Source organism: Sprattus sprattus (assembly GCF_963457725.1).
Source record: "Sprattus sprattus genome assembly, chromosome: 2".
Taxonomy (NCBI): domain Eukaryota; kingdom Metazoa; phylum Chordata; class Actinopteri; order Clupeiformes; family Clupeidae; genus Sprattus; species Sprattus sprattus.
The window spans coordinates 56,900,670-56,923,926 of record NC_137921.1 but is presented as its reverse complement, the minus strand read 5'-3'; the positions used below and the strand labels follow the sequence as shown (position 1 = coordinate 56,923,926).

Genomic DNA, 23,257 nt, shown 5'->3' with positions numbered 1-23,257 from the left:
AGGGCGCAATTCACACCGCTGCCATAACTCCACTAAACACGCCGACTTCAAAGCTAATTAAAAAATCATTTGTCGTACGGTCATTTTTATAAGGCATTCCTCACACAATGAGGACTGCCATCTTGTGTCTCTCCCTGTTCCACCCCCAAGGCCCATCCGCTGTTGAGTGATCAGGTGGTGTGGTGAAGTCCCCCCCTCCTTTTTTTTAATGAGGATGGCGGGTAAAGGCGAGACAATGCGGACAAATTGACAAACACAAAGTCATCCATCACAGGGTGCGGGGGAGGCAGTTATATACACAAGGAGCGTGTAGTGCATGTGTGTTTGTCTTCCTGTTTGTGCATGTGTGTGTCAGTGTGTGTGTGTTTGTCTTCATGAGTGTACATGTGTGTGTGTGTGTGTGTGTGTTTATGTATGTGTGTTAGTGTGTATGTGTTAGTGTGTGTGTGTGTGTGGATTTTTCATACATGTGGTAGCAGTGTGTATGGGAGAGAGGCACTGGAAATGTGTGTGTGCAGTAATATTGGATGTAAAATGGTGGTTAGTGGGTAATGATTTTTGAAAAGAGTGAAAATAGCCATATATCCATCTCTCTATCTCTTCCTGTGTGTTTGTAGAAGGAAGTTGGCAAACTGACATGTCATGCATGGGCGATTGCATCTGACAAAATCCAGGCCCTCGCAATTGTATATTTAATGGTAGGCCTAAATAAAGATTCAAATTTCTCTTCATGTGCGTTTGCCGGATATTGCTTCACAGAGAAGTGAGTGGGCCCCAGCTTTCAGCATGCCATTTTTAGGGGTGGGAAGGCTCTTTCTGCGGGCATTAAAATAAAAAGGCCCGTCTGGTGAATTATTCATGCCCGCTATCTGAGGAGGGTGTGTGTTTTTTCCTCTGGACGGTCATCTGCAGGTGTGCTTCAGGGACTGTTAACTTGTATATCTTTTTTTCATATCCGTGAGCACTGCCAAAATGGACCCGCCATAAAAATTGCAGCATTTCCTCTCGTGTGTCTCAACAATGCTTTATATCTTGCGTCATCGCCAAAGTGTTTGCAGTTGTGTGTTTTCCCTGCCTTACTACGCGGCTGCCCGCCCAAAAGAGCCCTTCTTATTCGTCTCCGTAATTTTGCTCAATGTCCTGTTGGCGACCAGGCACTGTAAACATCCCACTAATTAGACGCCTCTGCGCTTGACAATTCATCGCAGATTTTTTTTGTGGCAATATCACATACATCACGCTGCATTGATCTGGGTTAATCTCACAACAGTGCGGCACTAATCTAGTAAAGAGGCAATTACAGAGCTTGGCCACTGTGCACCATGATGAGATTTATGAATCCTCCTCCATATTCCCACTTGCTTTTCTCTCCTTCACTCTCTCACCTTGCTTTCTCGTGCACCATTTCTCCCCTTCCTCTCTCACTATCTCTCTAAAACACACACACACACCTTTTCTTTTACACGTTCTCTCATTTTCCCTCACTCTCTCTCTGTCTGTCTCTCTCAGTCTTCCGTCCCTTCACTCTCGCCCCATACATGTGCGCACAAAAGAGCTGTCTTTGCATTGCAAGTGTTCCTGATCCTCATAAATATTCAAAAACAAAGCCCTGCTTATTGGCGTGCATAATTTAAGACTTTATTAAAACAAGCTAGCCCAGTTCTTCCTCTGCTTCTGGCGCTCAGCGAGCTCCTCAATACCAGCGCCAGTGAGGCTTGTGAGGTTGGCCCTGCCTGCCTCACCTTGAGGAGCTCGACCTCTGCTCAGCTCAACACTGGGACCAGTGGAGATGGTTTGATGTGCGAGGGGAGGACTGGTAGAGCATGATAATGATGCTAGCAATGCCCAGGTCATGTGATGGGGTTCACTGAGAGCACAGCCACTGATAACAATGTGTGCCCTCAATGCACTGTAAGAGGCTTAGGATAAAAGCAACAGCTAAACTAGGAGAAGAAGAAGAGGGCAGAGGAGAAGAGAGGAGAAGAGAGGACAGGAGAGCACTGGAGGAGGAGAAAGGGGGGTTGGTCAGAGATGGAGTGGAGAGATTAGAGGGGGAGAAAGAGGAGCCCAGAGAGGAGGGCCTGGTTTGTTAGGGGAGAGAAGGGGATCAAAGAGGCCATGATGAAGAGCGAAGATGGAGGGAGCAGAGGGAGTGTTGAGGGTTAAATGGGAGAGGAGGACAGGGCTTATGTAGCGAGGGGAGGAGGAGGAGGAGGAGGAGGAGGGGAGGTAGAAAGACTGATAAGAAGGAGGAGAAGAGCCTGTGAGCTGTGCTGAGTGCCTATTTTCATTCTTACCAACAAAAATCACAAACCATTTTTCTGACATCTCTATAACTTAGGGGCGAATGATCATCTCAGCACTTTTATTAATGTTAGCCTTCCAACCGCACAGCCATTTACTATTTCTGAAATGTGAATGCCTGATGTGAAGCACTTTGAATTAAATGTGCCATGTAAACAAATTTGCCTTGCCTTTGCCTTAAGAGATCAAGGCAAGCTTACTAACTTATGAATAAAATTACATCACAGAGGCATGATTGGGTCAAATATAAATCGAGTTCACAACTTCCCCAAAACCTAAAAGGTATTTTTGTTCCATCTTGCTCATTATTTAGTTTTATGCCACTTTCCCCAGATTTCCATGAGTGACGAAGCCCCTGTGTTGTGAATGCTCACCAGTCTGGAATCTGCAGCGCTGATGTCCTGCAGATAGGGGGCGACGCTGAGCTCCGCCAGTGTGTGCTGCAGGGCCTGCGTCTCCTCACCCACGCGCCTCAGCTGGCCCAGGTAACCGGCGTACTGGAGCCTCTCAATTAGCCCAGAACCTGTGGATAACCCCACCTGATAGAGAACAGAAGTCACCACACACGCACATACACACAAACACATATACATATACATAAACATGCACATGCATTCACATTCATGTGAGTACATGTGCACACACATGCACATAATCACTTCTGCCAAATCAAGATGCGTGTACATACATAAACAATAACATACAAACACACACACACACACAAACACACACACACACACAAATCATATGCACTCATATACCAATATGTTGTAGTGTGCTGGGAAGGGGAGGGGGGGAGGGGGGGGGGCAGAACCTTGTGTAGCCTCCTAGCATGCCTCTGTGTTGGAATGTTCTGGAATGGCTCGTTACATTCAGGTTGTGTGTCCGAGTGTAAGAGTGATATCTGTTAACACATGTTAGCCTGCGTGGCTGTTTTCATTCTGTCTGTGTTGTGTGGATTTAAGCTCGTATTCGTGCGCTGTGTCACTGTGAAGTATGGCCTGCCTCCTGTTTCCCCTCTTCGTGTGTGATGCAAAGGCAATCAAAGGACATAGCCTGGACGGCCCTTCTTTCATGCTGGCTCACCACAACATGAACACTCATCTGGCAACTCATCTGATATGTACTCCTCTGGCACATACAGTATGTATATTGCACACATATGGCCAACATCCACTACATGAAACACACCAGAGACTGGAGCCTTGTCCATTAATACTACTCCCTTTGCACTAAATCCCTTCAACCGCTGATATGCACTCATGTGCATGCACACACACGCACTTACCAACACACACTCACCCAGTATACACACACACTCACACAGTACACACACACACTCACCCAGTATACACATTCACTCACACAGTACACACACACACTCACCCAGTATACACACACACACTCCCAGTATACACACACAGTCACCCAGTATACACACACACACTCACCCAGTATACACACACTCACCCAGTATACACACACACACCCAGTATACACACACACACACACACACAGTACACACACACACTCACCCAGTATACACACACTCACCCAGTATACACACACACTCACCCAGTATACACACACACACACCCAGTATACACACACACACACCCAGTATACACACACACAGAGCACAACAGTGAGGCAGCACAGGAGAGTAGCGGCAGCGAGGCCCTGGCAGCATCCCTCAGCACACAGCCTAATCCCCCGCCTGAACTGAGCTACTGAAGGCTTTAGCATTTGACATGACACTCCTTTGTGCGCTTCATCCGTCAGAGATGTCACGCAACCTGTTTTTATTAGCACTGTGATTCTTGAATGGAGAGCGTCAAAGTGGCATACAAGAGGGAGCACTGACCTTTCAAGCGCAGGCTAACAAATCAGATTAGACCTCGGCAGTGTGCAGAGCAGGTTCCTCTAAAAGGATTAGCATATCGCTGCAGCATCCTGGCAAACCGGAGGACTCATGAACCCCCCCCCTCAAACACAGACACACACACACTCACTCACTCACTCACTCACACACTCCCACACACACACACACACACACACACACTCACACACTCACACTCACACTCACACTCACACTCACACTCACACTCACCCACACCCACACCCACACCCACACCCACACCCTCACCCACTCACACCACTGCCCAATTCCCACCCCCATTATGGGAAAGATTGACAGGGCACTCTATCCAGTGCCTTCTATATGTTAAATGATTAATCTGCATAAAGGTCTTCTTGCATCTCCTGTCGTGAGAAGCCTGTCCAAGTACCCCCCCCCCCCCCCCCATGCCCTTCTGCCCCCCAGCCTGGCAAGAGGTGGACTTATTATACAGAGCAGAGAAACTACTCTTTGTTTTCCCCTCGTCCCATTTACCCCCTCCCTCATTCTTTTAAGCGTGCAATTTAGTCACTGACCACTTCCCCTCCAGGTTGGGAGGCCGTGATCGCCCTGTGTAGCGTATGTTACTGGCCTCCTACCGCTCTACCTGATGCTCCAAGCCCACCTCCCACTCCTCCACCCCCCCCCCCCCCCCCCCACCCCCTCCCTCCGAGCTTGCCTCTCCCCGACTCCTTTTCTTTTAGTGGGAGGTTGGCCTGCTATTATCCCTTCTGTCATTCATCCTCTTTATGGCCATTTTTATTACAGATACATATCCCCCAGCATGCATCATTTTTTACAGCCACTGTCTCTGCGCGTCTGGCCCGAGCTGGGACCAGCCTGTGTGTGTGTGTGTGTGTGTGTGTGTGTGTGTGTGTGTGTGTGTGTGTTATTTCATGCCACCACCAGCCCGGCACTGTTTACTTTCAATAACTGAGCGAGAGAAGGGTGCAGTGAGTGAGTGAGGGAAGACAGAGAGAGAGAGAGAAAGAGAGAGAGAGAGGAAGAGATAGAGAAAAAGAACAGCCGTCTGCTCTCCGACTTTATGAGCGATGTTGTTTTTCCCCTCCTGAATATTTCATTGTTTTTTCCCCACGTTCCTCGCCCTCCCTGGCGCGGCCGTGCCTGAGGAAGATGCAGAGGCATGGTGGGGGCACTGGTGGGAATAATCAGAGATGCTTGGCAATTATGGATCGCTCTCCATTTTACAACTGTCATGCTGCTGCTTAATTGTCCACGGAGTCCTTCCATAATGGGTGGCTAATTGTTTGCCTTGCTGTTGCGTGCTGTAGGTGGGCAGACAGACGGGGGGAGGCAGTGTTTTGTTAATATTTATGAAGGGTGAAGAACCCTGTCCCAGCATTGGCCCTCCACGTGCCATAATGAAGACAGAGCGAGCCCAGTGCATCTCCTCATCTCTTGTCATCTGCCATTGTTTACAGTTCAGCATGATGCAATACCGCTTCAGCCAAATATGTTTGTCAATACTAATTATTATCATTTTTTTTGGTTGGGGGTGAGGGTGGAGGGGGGGCCGGGGCGGGGGCGGGTGGCGGGTGGCGGGTGGCGACTGTGGGCCCCAGTAGAATTTGTCTGGATGCGTTATTAAAGAATAAACGGCTGGCTTCCCCACATCAGATGAGATCAATTCCTTTTTCTAATACCGGCGTAATAGGATTTCCGTGTGCTGCGACCACCTCAGAGTGAGTGACTAATTTAATACACATCCTGTCGCTCTGCATCTCATAGTGCCACGGCCACGCCTGTAATTGAATCACAACCCTACAAAATAAATGGCAAGAACGCTCTGCAGCAAAAATGAAATCGAACATATCTCTCTCTCTTTCTCTCCCTCTCGCCCTCTGTTTTCTTCGACTGCTCTTCTTTGGTTTGCATGAGCCCATTGCTATGTCAGCAGAGCAAGAGAGGGAGAGGCTGGATGTTGAATTACTGAGGATTACTGGGAAAAGGCAGGGAAGAGATGTTAGTCACTGGTGCTCTTCCTCTTCCTTCTCTTCTGTTTCCCTCTCTCTCTTTTTCTCTCACATTCACACATATGCCCCCCCCTCTCTTTTTCTCTCTCACACTCACACCTATGCCCCCCCCCCCCCCCCTCTTTCTTTCTGCTCTCCAAAGGCACATGAGGTAGCTGGTAATGCAGAAGAGAGTGACAGGGGTGTGGAGGAAGGACAAAAAAGACGAACAGCGGACCTCTGCAGCGCTGGAAAACGTGTCCCTCAGTCTCTCCACTGGTATCATGACAAAAAGGGAGCCTGCACCACAAGTTAATTACAGCTCATTAAGCGTGTTGATCCATGGTCTGTCCCTGACCCTGTGATTCCTCTCCACCAGCAGCACCTACCCAGGGCCATGTGGTGGATGATGCAGGGAGAGGAAACATTGCGCTGTGATCTTTTTCAGAGCCTGTTGTTTGCGCTTGTACAGGTTTGGGGCGGGGACGTCCATATTAGTAAATATTCGCTCTCTTTTAAACACCATCCATCACTGCCTGAGCAAGGACAAAAGCGACTGCGACTGAGGCTCCAGGCAGCGTCGGCGACGTGCGACAGCTGCTGCTCCTCCAGCTCTGAAGGGTTTGGAAACCAGCATCACATCCAGGAGGCTCGTGCTTTACACCTGTCCCTGACTGGGACTATTACACCGTTTGCCATTCTCTGCAGCAGTGTACATTCTGTAGTTTTTCCCCCCAGTAGGCCTCCTGCTCCCAAAAGAAGTAGTGCATTGCACATATCTGTCATAAGTATGCAAACCATCACATTATACACATACATGTGCTATACATACTGTATGTTCATACTGTATGTATATCTATGTGCGTTCATATGTATATCTATGTACTGTGTACTTATGCATGTGCTGTAAGTGTGTGTGTGTGTACTATAGATACATAATTAATACTAGAGAAAGGTAAATAGAGAATACTCTATACATTAAAAAAACGCATTTGACCATTAGAGCAAGCCTTCCTTTCTCCTCGCCGAGACAGACTCATTTGGCAAAGCCCTGGAGCGCCGTGGATCTCCTTTGGCCCGTCAGCTTCACAAACCGTAATGGAGAATGTTGTCGGGCTGCACCGACACCGAAAGCTACTGAAAATATACCCACTGCTAGTTTGGTGCACTTAATAAAATCAAGAACCGGCAGAATCCTCCGTCCCAGACGCTCACACATCTTCATTGCGTCTTCCACTTGTGGTGTGGTGTGTGGTGGAGAGAAAGGGGCTCTCAGTCCTTTAAAAACAAAACAAACAAAACAAATAAATAAACAAACAAACAAACATGAGTGTCATTCTTTCTTTCCTCCCTCAAAGGACACACTGATTAGTGGGTAAATACTGTGTGACATGAGCTAGACTCTGGTGTATGCTTCCAGTTGTTCTCGATGGCTTATACACTATAATTGGGCCTATTAACTAAACATCCCAAACCATGACGCCATCTACCAAAAGACAGACCCATTTCCCAAAACCATAAACACTATTGCCCTGTTCTCACACGTGATTGAGATTTGTTGAACTTTTTGAGCAAAACGCTAGACACAAATCCTTTCATATATCACTGTTAGTAGGCATTCAATATCATTCACTCAAATCGTCACAGCTCCAGCTCAACTAACACACAATTCCCCCGTGGAAACACTCAGTCAAAATTGATTACACACCAATCAGAACCTCGGGATAGATAGATAGATACAAGGGCAAGGGGTCAGTTCAGTTGTTTTGGAACAATGGATCCATAAAGACCTCTCTTTATAAATGCGTTGTGTCTTCATATTGTGTTCATCATGTAAAGAGGTAGTTCTGGGGGGGAACCATAAGCGCCATTACTCATTGCTGTAGCAGGCTTTTACGGTATTGTTTTGCATTGATCTCACCTGAGTGTAATGGCTATTTTGCAGTGTAAGTGTATGGCTTTTGTGTGATGTCTGAAGCGAAACGTTTGGTTTAGATGTAGGATTACATAGTTTAGCGTGAAGAGTTTGGACATGAAGATGAGTGTGCAGTTATGCATTTGTGTTTAGAGTTTTGGAAAACGGAGCATCATTTCAAGAAATGTGTCTTGGTAATCAAGAAAAACTGTACACACACAAGTACACCCACCCCCACCTGTTCAAACTACACCCATAAAGAATGACTAGGTTTGAATTAGCCCTATATGTACTGGATGGCAAAGCATATATTCATATATGAACACATACATTTTTTTTGTTTAGGCACATACAGTACTGTGCAAAAGTTTTAGGCAGGTGTGAAAAAATGCTGTAAACTAAGAATGCTTTCAAAAATGGAAGTGTTAACAGTTTATTTTCATCAATTCTTCATAAATTAACAAAATGCAGTGAAGGAACAGAAGAAAATTCTAAATTAAATCAATATTTGGTGTGACCACCCTTTGCCTTCAAAATAGCATCAATTCTTCCAGATACACTTGCGCAGTTTTTGAAGGAACACGGCTGGTAAATTGTTCCAAACATCTTAGAGAACTAACCACAGATCTTCTGTGGATGTAGGCTTCCTAAAATTCTTCTGTCTCTTCATGTAAACCCAGACAGACTCGATGATGTAGAGATTAGGGCTCTGTGGGGGTCATACCATCACTTGCAGGACTTTCTGTTCTTCTTTAAGCTGAAGATAGTTGTTAATGACATTGGCTGTATGTTTGGGGTTATGTTCCTGCTGCAGAATACATTTGGTGCCAATCATACGCCTCCCTGATGGTATTGCATGATGGATTAGTATCTGCCTGTATTTCTCAGCATTGAGGACACCATTCATCCTGACCAAATCTCCAACTCCACTTGCAGAAATGCAGCCCCAAACTGGAAAGGAACCTCTACCATGCTTCACTGTTGCCTGCAGACTCTCATTATTGTACCTCTCTCCAGCCTCCAGCGAACAAACTGCCTTCTTCTACAGCCAAATATTTCTAATTTTGACTCATCAGTCCAGAGCACCTTCTGCCATGTTTCTGCACCCTAGTTTCTATGTTTACGTGCTTAGTTCAGTCACTTGGCCTTGTTTCCTTGTCGGGGTAGAGCTTTTTGGCTGCAACTCTTCCATGAAGACCACTTCTGGCCAGACTTCCCCGGACAGTAAATGTCTGTACCTGGGTACCACTGGTTTCTGCCAGTTCTGAGCTGATGCCACTGCTTGAAATCTTCCGATTTCGAAGGTAAATAAGCTTGATGTGTTTTTCATCAGCTGCATTAAGTTTCCTTGGCTGAACACTGCGTCTACGATCCTCAACGTCTTCTTCAAAAGAGCTGGAACTGCACATTTTGAAACCCCTGTCTGCTTTGAAATCTTTGTCTGGGAGAGACCCTGCTGATGCAGTATAACTACGTTGTGTCTTGTTGCTGTGCTCAGTCTTACCATGTAAATGGATAAAAAATAAACATTTATTGTTTACATTTTTCAAAGCATTCTTAGTTCATAGCATTTTTTCACACCTGCCTAAAACTTTTGCACAGTACTGTACGTATATGAAATTGAATGGGCAAGTTCTCAACTTTATTTGAAGTATGCGTAACTATAGAAGGGTAGTGTTTACTTGCCACTAGAGTTGCACAAAACAGCCCTAGTAATGGTGTGGGCTATAGTCCCATCACTGATGAACTGATACTCCTGCTTCAACATACAGAAATGACTTCATTATCACTTCTTGGCAATTTGAATGTAACAAGTGTTACCCTCATCCATCTTCATAACTGCATCTCACTAATAGCACCTATGCTTCTGCAATGCTAAACCTGCAGGCCACACACACCTGTATTCATAAACACACGCACGCACGCACGCACGCACGCACGCACGCACGCACGCACGCACGCACGCACGCACGCACGCACGCACGCACACACGCAGGCACACACACACACACACACACACACACACACACACACACACACACACGCACAGGCCTCCTGTGCATACTCAGCAGTGGCATCCCCTGCATGACAGAGGTACGTTCTGCCACCATCCAGGCAGTGTATGATTGATCACCTTAAAGACCCATGCGGTGCCCGAGCCTTTGATACATTACACAAGCGCATTGATTTCCCTCCCCCCTCTCCTCTCCTCTCCTCTCCTCTCCTCTTAGCCATCCATGCTCCATGCTCAGAGCTAACAGCCAGAGTGCTTCAGCTGGCCCCTCTGCTCAGAGAGATCACTGAACCACTTGCAGTACATCATGCCTCGGCACACACACACACACACACACACACACACACACACACACACACACACACACACACACACACACACACACGCACACACACACACACAGAGACAGACACACACACACACAAACACATAGACACACATAAACAGACACACACAAACACATAGACACACACATATACACACATACACACAAACACATGCACGTCGACAAAGTACACACACACACACACACACACACACACACACACAAGTTAATTAAGAAGTTTTATGCCATTGCAATCAATACATCGACTGATCCTTGCCATGCTCTTAAAACACCCTCCATCCCACCACAAACAGACATACACTAGCACCCCCCCCAAATATTCTTGGCAGTGACAGGAGAAAATAAAATGTTCAGAGTAGTTTTTGAGCAAATGGCACCTTGTCTCTTTTTCCACAAAAACGTGCTCTGTTTGGATAAAAAGAATAATTGTAGATCTCTAGAAATCTCTGATTTCTTTTTTTTGCTCTGTTGTCTCCCAACCGTACAGCCTGCTGCCAAAGCTGTGAATATCTTCCTGTGTTGGCACCTGTTCTCTGTGGTATATTTCTCCTGTGCCATGTTTGCAAGTGCTGAATCTAGAATGTTCTGTAACCTTGGCGTGTGCAAATGGCCTATTAGCACACCATAGGAGGACAGGACTCTCTCTCTCTTTCCCCTCCTCTCTCTCTTTCTCTCTCTTTCTCTCTCTCTCTCGCTCTATCCTCCGTGCGTGCGTGTGCGCATTTTCCTTTCTTTCCAAAGTGTGGGAACACAAGCTGCCCGGTGTGGAGCGACAGAATAATCAGATCACGACAGAGGTCAAAGTCACACCCGCCGCATGATGTCACGGAGACACGGTGTGACCGCGTGGGAGGACGGTGTCCATCTCTCACTTTTACATGTCCTGTCACGTTCCGCTGTCCCTCAGCAGTCGCTGGCGCTTCTGACGACGGGCGCACGCGCGGCTCGCTGTGCTGGCGTCTTGTCTAGCAGCCCCCCCCCCGTAAGCTCACCTGCCACCATGCCAATCTTCCAAACGACTCTACGTCCCCCTGACTGGGGCAGTCACTGTTCTGTACTTGTTAAGCTCGCAGGGCTCAGCCTCATACACGGAGAGCACAGATATATCAAAGGCTGTTTCACTGCTCTCTTGCTCTCTCGCTCTATTATTCTCTGCTCACTTTGTTATCGCTATCAAAAAGAAATCCACTGCATTTCATATAGATTGGCTGTGTGTAATGTTGTTTGAACTAAATCGATACAATCGCACATTGCAGTCTGAGGATTTTTGGTCTGAATTGTAATTTCTAAGTGTAACAATGCTGAGCACCAGCTTTCATACCTGTGAACTCAGGACTCCTCCGACAAAGCAGCTTTTCCAGGAAGCTTCCATCTTGGCTCCTCCTGAAGCCCAGTGTCAGGAAGTATGATTGCGGTGTGGGCTCATTCCAGGCTGTGGTCTGGGGCAGGAAGTGGCCTCCACTGGGATCTAATGGACAGGAACACAGGAGCCCAGTGTAAGTGTAAGTGTAAGTGGCCTAACACACAAACCTACTTCATAATGAGGAACCTGTGTTGACAATAAAATGATTATCTGATTCTCATCCTCCACAAAAAAAGCAGAAAGTGTATGTCCACAGGAGTATGGGTGGCAGCTACGGCCAATAAACAGTGTTTGAAATTGAGAGGCCGAGTGCAAGGTCAAAGCTTTAAGTTTTACTTTTATAGCCATCCCAGCACAGTACAAGAACAGTGAGATATTCCTCCACAGAGACACGCAATGTCAAATTTTATAAAAACAAAACAAAGATGGTATACAATGATTTCTCAACCATGCAATTTGAGATAGGGGAAAGAGGGAAGCAAGCAAGAAAGAGAGAGTGAGAGAAAGAGAGAGAGAGAGATTGTGGTGTGTGTGAGTGAGAGAGAGAGAGAGAGAGAGAGAGGACCAAACAAACCAGACAGAAGACACCACCCAACAAACATTCATGCTAAATGTTAACCTCATTTCTTGGTACAGAAACAATACTAATGAAGGACTTAGAACAGCTTGAAATATGACCCCATGTGAATACACTATGTGAACTAATGCCATACATGTTAATTTATTCAGAATTCTATAAGATCACATTGATTGTGTGTGTTTCTCCATAGGAAGCGAGGCTATGCTGGTCATCAAAGCTGAACTATGAGTGTGGTGGATGTAAACCTCCCTTTAACAACATATTCCCTCAAAACTAGCACCAGAGTCCCATTTATATTCTACTTTTGATTAAACTGTCCACGTACAAACATGTCAGAAAGTAGCCCAGAACCTTTGGGAGTTCATTGCCATTAGACTCGGCAGGAACATATAAAGATTCTTCTGAGAACCGCAACACTGAAACCATTTCCGCTTAGAACACCTTTCATTTGCAAGTCCTTTTCATCCTTGTAAGCCTCCATGAAAAAGAAAAAGAGCTTTCTGGGTAACACATTTTCTAAGAAGCCAAAGCTACACATGTGTGTAGTCCATTAAGCTACTGAGAATGTACTGAGGTCTATGTCCCTGCAGTGCGCCCGTGGAATTAATGTGTTACAAAATAAAAATAAACCTAAAAGATAAATAATAATAAATGGATAAATAAATGCAGCAGCCTCTCACTCTCTCTCGGGGGAATTTGAACGTTGACACGGGACACAGCGGGGGAACGGATGCATACTCCAGGGAATGTTTTCCTGGTAGATTAAAGACGAAATTGAAGGGGACATGTGTCACGCATTTCAAACTCTACAGCGTGTGCCGAAGGCTAGATGCACCCGAATTGGAAGAGAGAGAGAGAGAGAGAGAGAGAGAGAGAGAAAGAGAGAGAGAGAGAGAGAGAAAGAGAGAGAGACAGGACAGAGAGGAAGAGAGAAGAAGAGAGAGAGAGGGAGATTAAGAGCCGTCAGTCGTGTGAATAAGTAATCTCAGTCCGCCTCTCCTTCTTTCAGTGTCTCTCTCCCCTTCTCTCTCTCTCGCTCACTCACTCACTCACTCTCTCTTCACCTGTTTATTCATTGTGTCACTGTGCTTTCTTGTTGATGCCTCTCTTTCAGGGTTACCTGCGTGGGTATACACACACACCGGCTTGCAGCTTGATGGGCTGTGCTATCTACACACGTACCGGCTCGCAAAAATATGGTTTGAGGACAAGCTTCCTGCTGTGCTGGTAAATTAAGTTTCCACAGTGAACACAGCCCCTACTGCAATCTTACAGTAAGTATTCAAACTGCAGTCATATAGGACTAGAAAAATAAAACTACCCTTGAGGCATCTATGCATTCTTGGTGCACTCCTTGTTTTCCTTTCAATTTTGCTGTATTTGATTAGAAGCCCTCTTATTACGAGCATCATTACTACTGGGCCATTTTATGATTGGCAGACTGTAGAAGTACTGTACATTCAAGGCAGCAAGGGTTTTTAATGCCAGAGCAGCTGACTCACATAATACTGCAGGCATATGAAGACTCTTTAGCTCTTTTGGATGGCGTGTGTGTGTATGTGAAGGGGGATTCTAATAGCAGTCGTCACAGGAAACAGCCCCCCCACCCAATCTTGCCTGATAAGCTTACAGGACAGCAGAGCTCAGAGCCTGTCCACTTCATGAGCGTCTACATGCCTGCGGATACATTGAACAGTCTGAAAAGCTATCTGCGCCCTAGTTAATTAAGGAGTCAACACTGAGTGTTTCAAACACTTACACACTCACTGTCTGCTTGCCACTCTCTTAAAACACACACACACACACACACACACACACACACACACACACACACACACACACACACACACACACACACACACACATACACACACACACACACACACATTGTGTTGTTCTCTCAATCTCTGTTGCTGTCTCACTCTCTCATGCACACACACACACACACACACACACACACACACACACACACACACACACACACACACAGCGAGAGAGAGAGAGAGAGAGAGAGAGAGAGAGAGAAAGAGAGAAAGAGAGAGAGAATGACCTCAGCGGGGCCCTTTTGTGATACATCAGAGCTACATGCTCTCAGACAAGTCTCTGCTTGGTAATTTGAAATATGTCTCAGTGGTCAAGGTCACATTGTAGCTGGCAGATAGGAGCTGAGATACAGATTACAGATCTGACTCTCTTCTCTCCTCTTTTGAAATGAAAGGAAATGTGAGAGCAAAAGGTGTTAATTTATGCCTAAAGTGTGTGTGCATGAGAGAGAGAGCGAGAGAGAGAGAGAGAGAGAGTGAGTGTGTGTGTGTGTGTGTGTGTGTGTGTGTGTGTGTGCGTGAGAGAGAGCGTGTGCCTAACTAACTGTGTGAAATCAGCCCTAACAAAGGTGCCAAAAGGTGCTGAAGGTGCTGATTCAATCTCACTCACTGTCTGTCTCTGTCTCTCTCATTAACACACACACACACACACACACACACACGCACACACACACGCACACACACACGCACACACGCACACACACACGCACACGCACACACAGACATAGACACACACGCACAATCGTACAATCGTATGTGCGTTCCTCTTGTGAGAACACTTCAGTTCGAGTTCATGAACCAACATAGGGTCTGTTATTTTTACAGATACGTTTTTATGTTAAAACAATACGTTTTTAGAGCAACAAGAGGCCCCTTTATGTCTGTTATGTGCAGCACTTTAGAACTCAGACCAAGCATGCCCAGTATGCTGCAGCACATACTGTATGCTATAGAAAAGTGTCAGATTAATTGTGTTCAGCATTGCTGTTGTTGATCTGATATCTGAACTGGTCTGGTACCTGTGAACAGACAGGCTGTTGTTGATCTGCTATCTAAACTGGTCTGGTACCTGTGAACAGATAGGCTGTTGTTGATCTGCTATCTGAACTGGTCTGGTACCTGTGAACAGATAGGCTGTGAAGGCGGGGTGCAGCTTGCGGAAGACCTCTTCAGCCTGCTGGATGCGGCATTCACTGGGGACACCTGAGCACGGTGTGAACATGACAGAGAAATCCTCCTCCTCTGTTATAGCATCTTCCAGCAGTCCCTACAGAGAAAGAGTGAGAGAGAGAGAAGGAGAGAGAGATAGAGAGAGAGAGGGAGAGAGATGTTGCAGAGGGAAGTTGAGGAGATTGACACTTATTCAACACTTCAAGATTCAAATCAAACTATTCAAAATGGGAATGCAACTCAATTCCTCTTTTATGGCTCCAGAAAATAAAAACGGGTTACGGGTTTGGCCTCTCGCTGCCTGGCGCCTAGTGTTCTGTGTGCTGTGTGCTGTGTGCTGTGCAGGAGGACTGAATGAAGATCATTGTGGCTCAGGAGTGGAAAGCAGCATTAAGAGGTTCAAACTTTTCAAAGGGAGAAAAATCCTGGGTAGTACTGCGAGCTTGCGCTGATTAAAAACACTGACCGCGGCTCTGGTGGGGGTAATGTTCTCGGTCTAATCTATCTCTCCCTTTTTTAATCCATTTGAAACGAAACAGGAGCAGATTATTATGGATTGTGGATTTATTTTCGAGCTTTGATGTTCCCATAACCTTTTTTTCGCTTTCGTCAGGCTGTCAATGAAGTCTACCCTGCCAGGAAAATAAAACGAACAAACCTGTTTCCTCTGATCACATCATTAGAGCTCTATCTTTTGCTTTACTTCCACTCACCCTGGTTTGATTATATGCAGCAGGTTGACCCTGTGATATTTTTAAAATATATATATATATATATATATATATATCAAATGTGTCCTTCTTACTGGCAGCTCATGAATAACATTTATTGACGGGGACAGAAAAAAGGCTGAGATTTTGCACATTGTATTATCCAGAGAAAGGTAACATTATGAATCCTGTTAAGAGCCATTGATTGAAGCCTTACACAGATGTCCCGGTATGGTGATGAAAAATGACAGGGTCTTTGTGATCTATTTGGGACTCCTAGAGATTCGAGTTAAGATGGATGCCTCAGACAATGTAAACAGACATCAGATGTTTTTGTTGTTGTTGTTGTTTGGAACAGGAGATTAGTGATTGACACCACTTTAGAGAGTTGAGCGTGTGGTGGTCATTAAGGGGAGTTGATTCCGACATTGTTCTCTTTTTTTTGGAACAAACCGCACTTCAAGGATGCCTTGGAAATACTTATCTAGCTTCCAGACTTCTGAGCCTTTGTACTTTCTTTGAACTGCTGGAAGAGATTATGATTGTGGTAGTCAACGAGTGATATCCGTACCATCGTCAAAAGATGTTCAGCGTGGTAAGATGCCAAGGTAAGATGTTTATTTTTTTCAATTTGTCTTTGACAAGTACATCTTTATCTCAGATAATGGAGTTAGAATTTTTACAATCCTTAAAATAGGCAAACCTATTTCAAGAATGTCTTTTGGTTATTATACATGTTTAAGATGTACTATGGCTGAATATATAAGTGAGACAGAAATTAGATTCTAATAGATTCTTGTTTAAGACAGAAGAGCTTTAGAATCCTGACTCCTGAATCCCGAGATATCCTCTGCTACATCTACAAGTTTTATAATAACCAGAAGTCTTCCAAATGAAACTCAATGGTGCTGTTCAGAGATCCTATATTGAGCTGGTTTTCTAAGGTGAATAATATTAGTTATAATGACAAAAGCTGTATCTCAGCACATAATCAAAACAACGAGTCAAGAAGGACTTTTTGAAAGGGTCTCGCAAAACAGATGTTCATTATACAGAGCCTTAGTGGCTATTAATCTGGCTTATGTCTTATGGTTCAATGTTTTAAGATAAACAGTTTAAAAGAAGTAAAGCAAAGAACTTTATATACGTATATATATATTTTAATGCTGGTACGAAACACCACTGGTACATCAATTTCCACAGAGTTTCTTGAAAATCGAATGACTTTTGATCATCAGAGTAAGTAATGCCAACTCCTGATGACCATCTCAAGCAAGGACACATTGATTGAAATCAAGTCAAATGCTGTCCTTCCACAATATCTCACTTACTTTATCTCTGGCACACTGCATAGATTTTAAAAAGCAACAGAAGCATTCTCTTGGCATTCATATTGGCCGAGGCGTTCGTCTTCAGTCCCATGGTAATTTTCTTAAAGGAAAGTAAAGGAGCCATTTTTCTATCCTTTTTGTATGGTGGGTCTTTTCGGGGAGGGCAGCGTGAGGGAATCAGACAGACTGAAAACGAACGAGAGAGAAATGAAAGGGGGATGGTGCTCAATGAGGACCATCAGGACAAACACACGTGGACAAAATGAAATCCGTGAGGGGATGGGATGGACGGACCAAATGAAAAGAGTGGAGAGAGAGAGAGGTGCTTGATGCACCCTGAAAGCTATCCAGCATTCATCTCACTTCAAGCAAATGCAAATTACGGCTTGGATGCAGATACAACCTACTTTTGGGATGGGGGAGAAGGAGGGGTGGAGTGGGGGGGGGGGGGGGGGGCAAATGCATTCTGTTTTATTTCCAATTTCCATCTCTCTTTCTCTTTCTTTTCGCCGTGAATTAAACTTCCCCATTTGTTCCCTCCAGACCGGAATGGAAAAAAAGCAACTTTACTGAATATTCCCCTTTTTTGCTGTGCATATGGTCGCTGTAGTGTTGGAAAGCTAGTGAGGTTGATGCCAGCACAGTGAGCCAGTGAACAGCATCTTATGGCTATGTTTAAAATGGGTCAATGTAATGGTGTCCAGGGCATTCTACATAGCTCCATAAACAATGGTCAGTGAAGCAAATTAAATACATCTAGTGACCTGGCAGATAAACTACTTTTAATGTGATCACATTACTGTTATCAGGATGGGGTTGGAGTGCACACTATTAAATCCATACTTTTGGGACTAGAATCTGATCTCTATATAGATGCATAAATATGAAAACGTGCCTTCTATGGGACTCCATGTGGGTCAAGTGTTTGCTTCTTTGCCACAGCCTCACCTTTCCCTACAGGCCCATTATAAACAGTTCACTGCTATATGGGTTTGGGCTTGATTGATATGCTAAGAGTTACCTCAGTTGGCAGTCTCTTAAGTGATAATCATTCACTGTGCTTTTGATTGGGGGGCTGGCGGGAGGAGGGGGAGGGACCAGGTCCTCATAGCTGCGGGGCCATCCGTTCTCACCTGCCAATACTGTTTGATGAGCTTGCTTATGTGCTCCTCCGCACAGTCCCCCGACAGCCAGTGCAGGTAGTCAGCAATCATTGCACTCCTAATGGCAAAGATAGACAAAAGCACATGATCATACTCTCTCTCTCTCTCTCTCACACACACACACACACCTACACACACACGCACACACACACACACACACAAAATGCAATGCACAAAGCAGTCAACTTTCAATCAATAGATTGCTACTTTTGAATCCACAGGCTGCATACATATACACACAAACACTGTGTACACAAACACACTCACTCCCACACCATCACAGTTTCAAACAAACACTTACACACAGAAACACACACATATGGACACAACTATGACAAAGGCTCAAACATTTCACAGGTCTGTACAAAACAGAGACATAGCACATATTCAACAAAAGCGCGTGACAACACACACACACACACACAGTGAAACATACACACACAGACACACACAACTGGTGGATTGTGCGTCACCAAGGTGCTGTCTCTTTCCCCTTTCTTCTCCCACACTTGCATGCTGCCGCAGCCTGACCAAGAGTGCATTAGCAAGCTATTTCAAATGTGTCAGCCTGTGAAGACAGGGACCCAAAAAAACGACTTCCATTGTTTTTGAATCTCTCCCTCTTTTGTCAGCAGCCATATTTGTCAAGAAGATAGAGGATATTGGTTGGCACAAAGAGGCTTTTAGGCAGGTTTTTTTCCCTTCAGTACTCTTTTTTTTCAGACTTAATTGTCCTGCTATCAGAAAATAACACAGATTAGTCATGGCATGTTAAAAAGAAAGAAAATTGAAATAGCCTCTTTCTTGTACCAGCTCTCTGTTCTTCTTGCCACCATGGCAGTAAGTACTGTATGTCTTATACATGTGAGGAGTTTTCTCACTAAAATGATTTGCAGGTTCAGGTAGTCTTTATCTTTCAAGAGAGGTCCTCTTTGGGTTTGGCCTATACTTATGCAACATAGCACTGACCAGTGGTAGCAGGGACAGACAGGAGGGTTAGATTTTCTATTGGTTTGCCATGGTTTGGTAGTTGAAAGCATCACACAAGCCAACAGTGTGGTTTCATCTTAAACTCGGAGCACAACGCTCATCAATGTGATTTAAGCATGTCTTCATAGCATTACAGGAGTTACGACCAATCAAACCTATTTAATTATTTATGAATGTTTGGATTTACTGCATTTATTTATATTAATTTGCTGCAAAATGCCAAAGGGAGATTATTGGGATTCCACACAATTAAAGCTGCCAGAGAATGGTTCTGGTTGAGAAACCAAGTCCTCTTCAGGAGGGAAAGTGAAATGACTCTGATCCGAGTACCAACCTTGGGCAAAGTACATCTCCTTTGCCCTGGTTTTATGCTTTACCGGCTACAGGTCATCATATTAGCCTCCACAGCTTGGCCAACCTCGACCAGAGACCTTTAATCAAGGGGAATTATTTTCTCTTTACCTTTACTTTTGACCTCTGCTTGTACAGACAAGTTGTCCAGCACCTCGTTTTCAAACCAAGGTGAAACTTTCAATGCAGAGAGAACTTGACCCTTGTACAAAGCATGGATGTCAACCACCAACTCAGGGGAAGTGTTCAACCCAGGATGAAAACATGTGAAAACTGTAGTTAAACTACCACAGCATGAAAGCCCAGTGCAGCTTTTTTTCAGTGTTGAAATGAGTATTGGACCTTACATTTTCAACAAAATGTTGACATTGCTTTCTTTTCTGACGTCAACAATTGGATTGGGAAAGCATCATTTGTGTAGTTCGTCTTATACACTTTACAATGGAGTAAGTCATCAATAAACAGTCAATTACATGTCAACTGACACTTAATCACCTTTCAACTTAGTTGTATCCATGAAGCTAGCCTTCTTTGTATTTTTACACACTCAACACATTTTAAAAGAAAGACAACTTCTAACAAAATGGGGCACAAAATCCATAATGTCTTTGAGTGTTATCAACATGGTTTCACATGGATCACTGCCTTTCATTAGCTGGGGATGATTATTTTTTTTGAAAAGACAAGCGTTGATTACACGTATGGCATTTGCTATTCATTTGGAGAGCTTAAGATGCCAATTGTTTTTCTGAACTCATACCATGTGAAATGACTGTGTCTAAACAAGGGGTGAATTGTCTGGGTAAGAAGGATCCACCTAACACCAAGCAGGGGCTGACTGTGGAGGGGCGAGTGGCTGACTGTGGAGGGGCGAGTGGCTGAGTGTGGAGGGGCGAGTGGCTTGTGCTGAAACGTCCCAATGCGAGGGCCACTGTGGTGGTGTAAGTGCTGCTCAGAAGCTGCATAGCATGCTGAGACCACTTAACAATAATCCCTAGGATTAAACATTTGATCCTTATACTCAAAGCGATGGTGACTGCTCAAACGAAACCCCCTATGCTGGACGTGCTGTTTGCCGTTGGGGGTGAAGCCGTCTCAGTGGCCTGGGGGAGGTGGCTGTTTGTGTTGGGATTGAGCATGTCCAAAACAGCCAGAGGCCTCAGGGTGAGGGAGGGTTGTCTGTGTTTGAACAGTCTATTGACTTCTGATGGACCCAGAGGACACCTCACTGTCCAGAAACCACCTTCAGGTCACACATCCTGGAGTGTCTTCAGAAATCGTAGGCTTTGACAACCCTCCCAAATGCGTTTGTCGATACCGTTTGGCTCCATGGGTAAATTTGAGCCAAGCCGAGCGGGAAGGGTTTGGATATGAACGTCCACACTAACTGAACGTCTGAAGATTACCCTGAGGCTCCTGGGACAGATTTACTGCAGTCGTATTGACGAGTTTAATCATAGTTGATGACCCCTCGCGGGCGCATTCTGTCCGGGTCGATAGAGCAACACCCTGGGGTGCACATGCAAATCAAACCCTTCCAAACAGTTTGGGAGACACATCCACTTCTTCTCTCTGTGATGGAATTGTTAGTGTAGCGGTTTGCCCTGACTCAGATGGTAGGTCCATCAGCTACATCCACTAGTCCCTGATGCGTGTGTCTGGTCCACAGTGCACAGCTGGAGAAAGCCCTTTCCCCTTATATTCTCACAGCTTTGGCTGCAAGGCAAGCTTTAATGCTATTTTAAAGTCCTGTCATGCCACTAGTAAGCCACGTTAGCACGGAGCTATAAAAAGCACTTGCCAATAATGTAAATTTACCGCTTAATCCGTGTCTCTCAGTGGCAGAGGTAACAGGGTGATAACAGTCAATAATTCTATTACACGAGAGTTCCCCCTCTATTGAGTGATGAGGCTGAGCGTGTGCGGCTGCATCCCCCTTTAGAAAAATAGCTCCACAGCTGAGCAATCTCATTGGACTCAACAGCAGGCCACGAGGCTACACCTGTTTATATCCCCAAAGCAGCCTTTACCCCTTTTCCTGAAGACAATGCATTAGAAGTAAATCCCCTCCTGCAATGTTGCTGCACAGTCGGTATGACATTGTTCAATTCAGTTGGCAGACAAGGGTCTCAAGTTAATTTCAAAGTGCTTATTATTCCATTCTTCCTGCTCCCGGCCCGGAGCAGGGGAGAAAAATAATGTTGTCAAAGAGGTAGACAAAAGGTGAAGGAGGCAGAAGAGAGAGTGAAGGGAAAAGATGAGGAAGAAGAAAAAAAAAGAAGAAAAAATCAGGTCTGCAACTTGGAATCTGATTCCCAAGCCAGTCACTTTATATCAAGATAATAACCAGTTTGACAGCCTGAGCCTTCTGTGACTGCAAAGCAGAAAAACGGAAGACGAATGTGTCATTACGGCTGGTTGTGGGGAGCCTCAAGCCGGTGACAGACTAATATGTCCTCATGAAATGAGAAGTGCTGGGTGGAAGAGGTAGGCCCAGTGGTCACAGGTGGACCACAGGCAGAGCCCCGTCACTTCCCACTGCTCTGCACTCTATGATAACAGGCTTTGGGGTCTCTGGCCGCTCCCAGCCTTGACAAGCCATCAAAGGAGCAGAGGGAGAGAGAAAAGGGAAAGAGGGAGCGAAAAAACAAAGAGGGGAGAATAACATAGAGGAGAGAAATGAGTGAGTGAGTGAGTGAGAGAGAGAGAGAGAGAGAGAAGAAAGGCCATGTTCTCTCAAATTTCGACTGAGGTATGCAGGACAAAAGTATGCTGAATGAAAGACGGCCACATACTTCACAAAGTCATACAAGTGTGGAGATTGGCATCGCGCACTCTGCATTGTTTTCTTTTGGTGTCAGCATTTTCAGAATTCTTGGCTCTCCCAGTGCAGTAAGGGTTGGCATGCAGTGCTTTTCACCCACCTCCCCCTCCCCACGCCACCACACAAAATACAAATTAAAAAAGCTCTACAGCTCTGCATATCTGACATTTAATATTGGTGCTTTCAGATCTCAAATACAAATATTCCCTTAATAATTCTTTTGAGACTGTGACAAAGGGGACTATAAAGAAGACCCCATTCTTCATAGCCATGCAGCAGCTCCACATGCTTACGTGTTGTGACCTCACTGTAGTCACGGAGAGCCTGACAATGTGAGGAGCTGCAGAATAAAAGAAGCCTTCATAAAGGCAGGCAGCAGAGAGCATTACGGCAGAGCAGTTCTGGGATCCGGTGATTTTCAGCGGCTCCATCCATCAGAGGCAAAGTCTCCGTTAGCCCATCATCTCTGACAGAGAGCCACAGCGAACAGCATCCTTAATTGC

General features: G+C 45.3%; 1 protein-coding gene across 1 annotated transcript in view; it reads right to left on the bottom strand.

Annotated features, from left to right (window-relative positions):
* Positions 1-23,257, bottom strand: part of LOC308382780 (spermatogenesis-associated protein 16-like) — a gene marked incomplete at its 5' end in the record, with an annotated part of 45,469 nt that overhangs the window by 8,716 nt on the left and 13,496 nt on the right. Inside the window, 4 exons of the mRNA XM_080860304.1 lie at positions 2,679-2,827; positions 11,771-11,917; positions 15,335-15,482; positions 18,560-18,647. Coding sequence (XP_080716430.1) covers positions 2,679-2,827; positions 11,771-11,917; positions 15,335-15,482; positions 18,560-18,647 — 532 coding nt within the window. The remainder of the gene's footprint in view (positions 1-2,678; positions 2,828-11,770; positions 11,918-15,334; positions 15,483-18,559; positions 18,648-23,257) is intronic.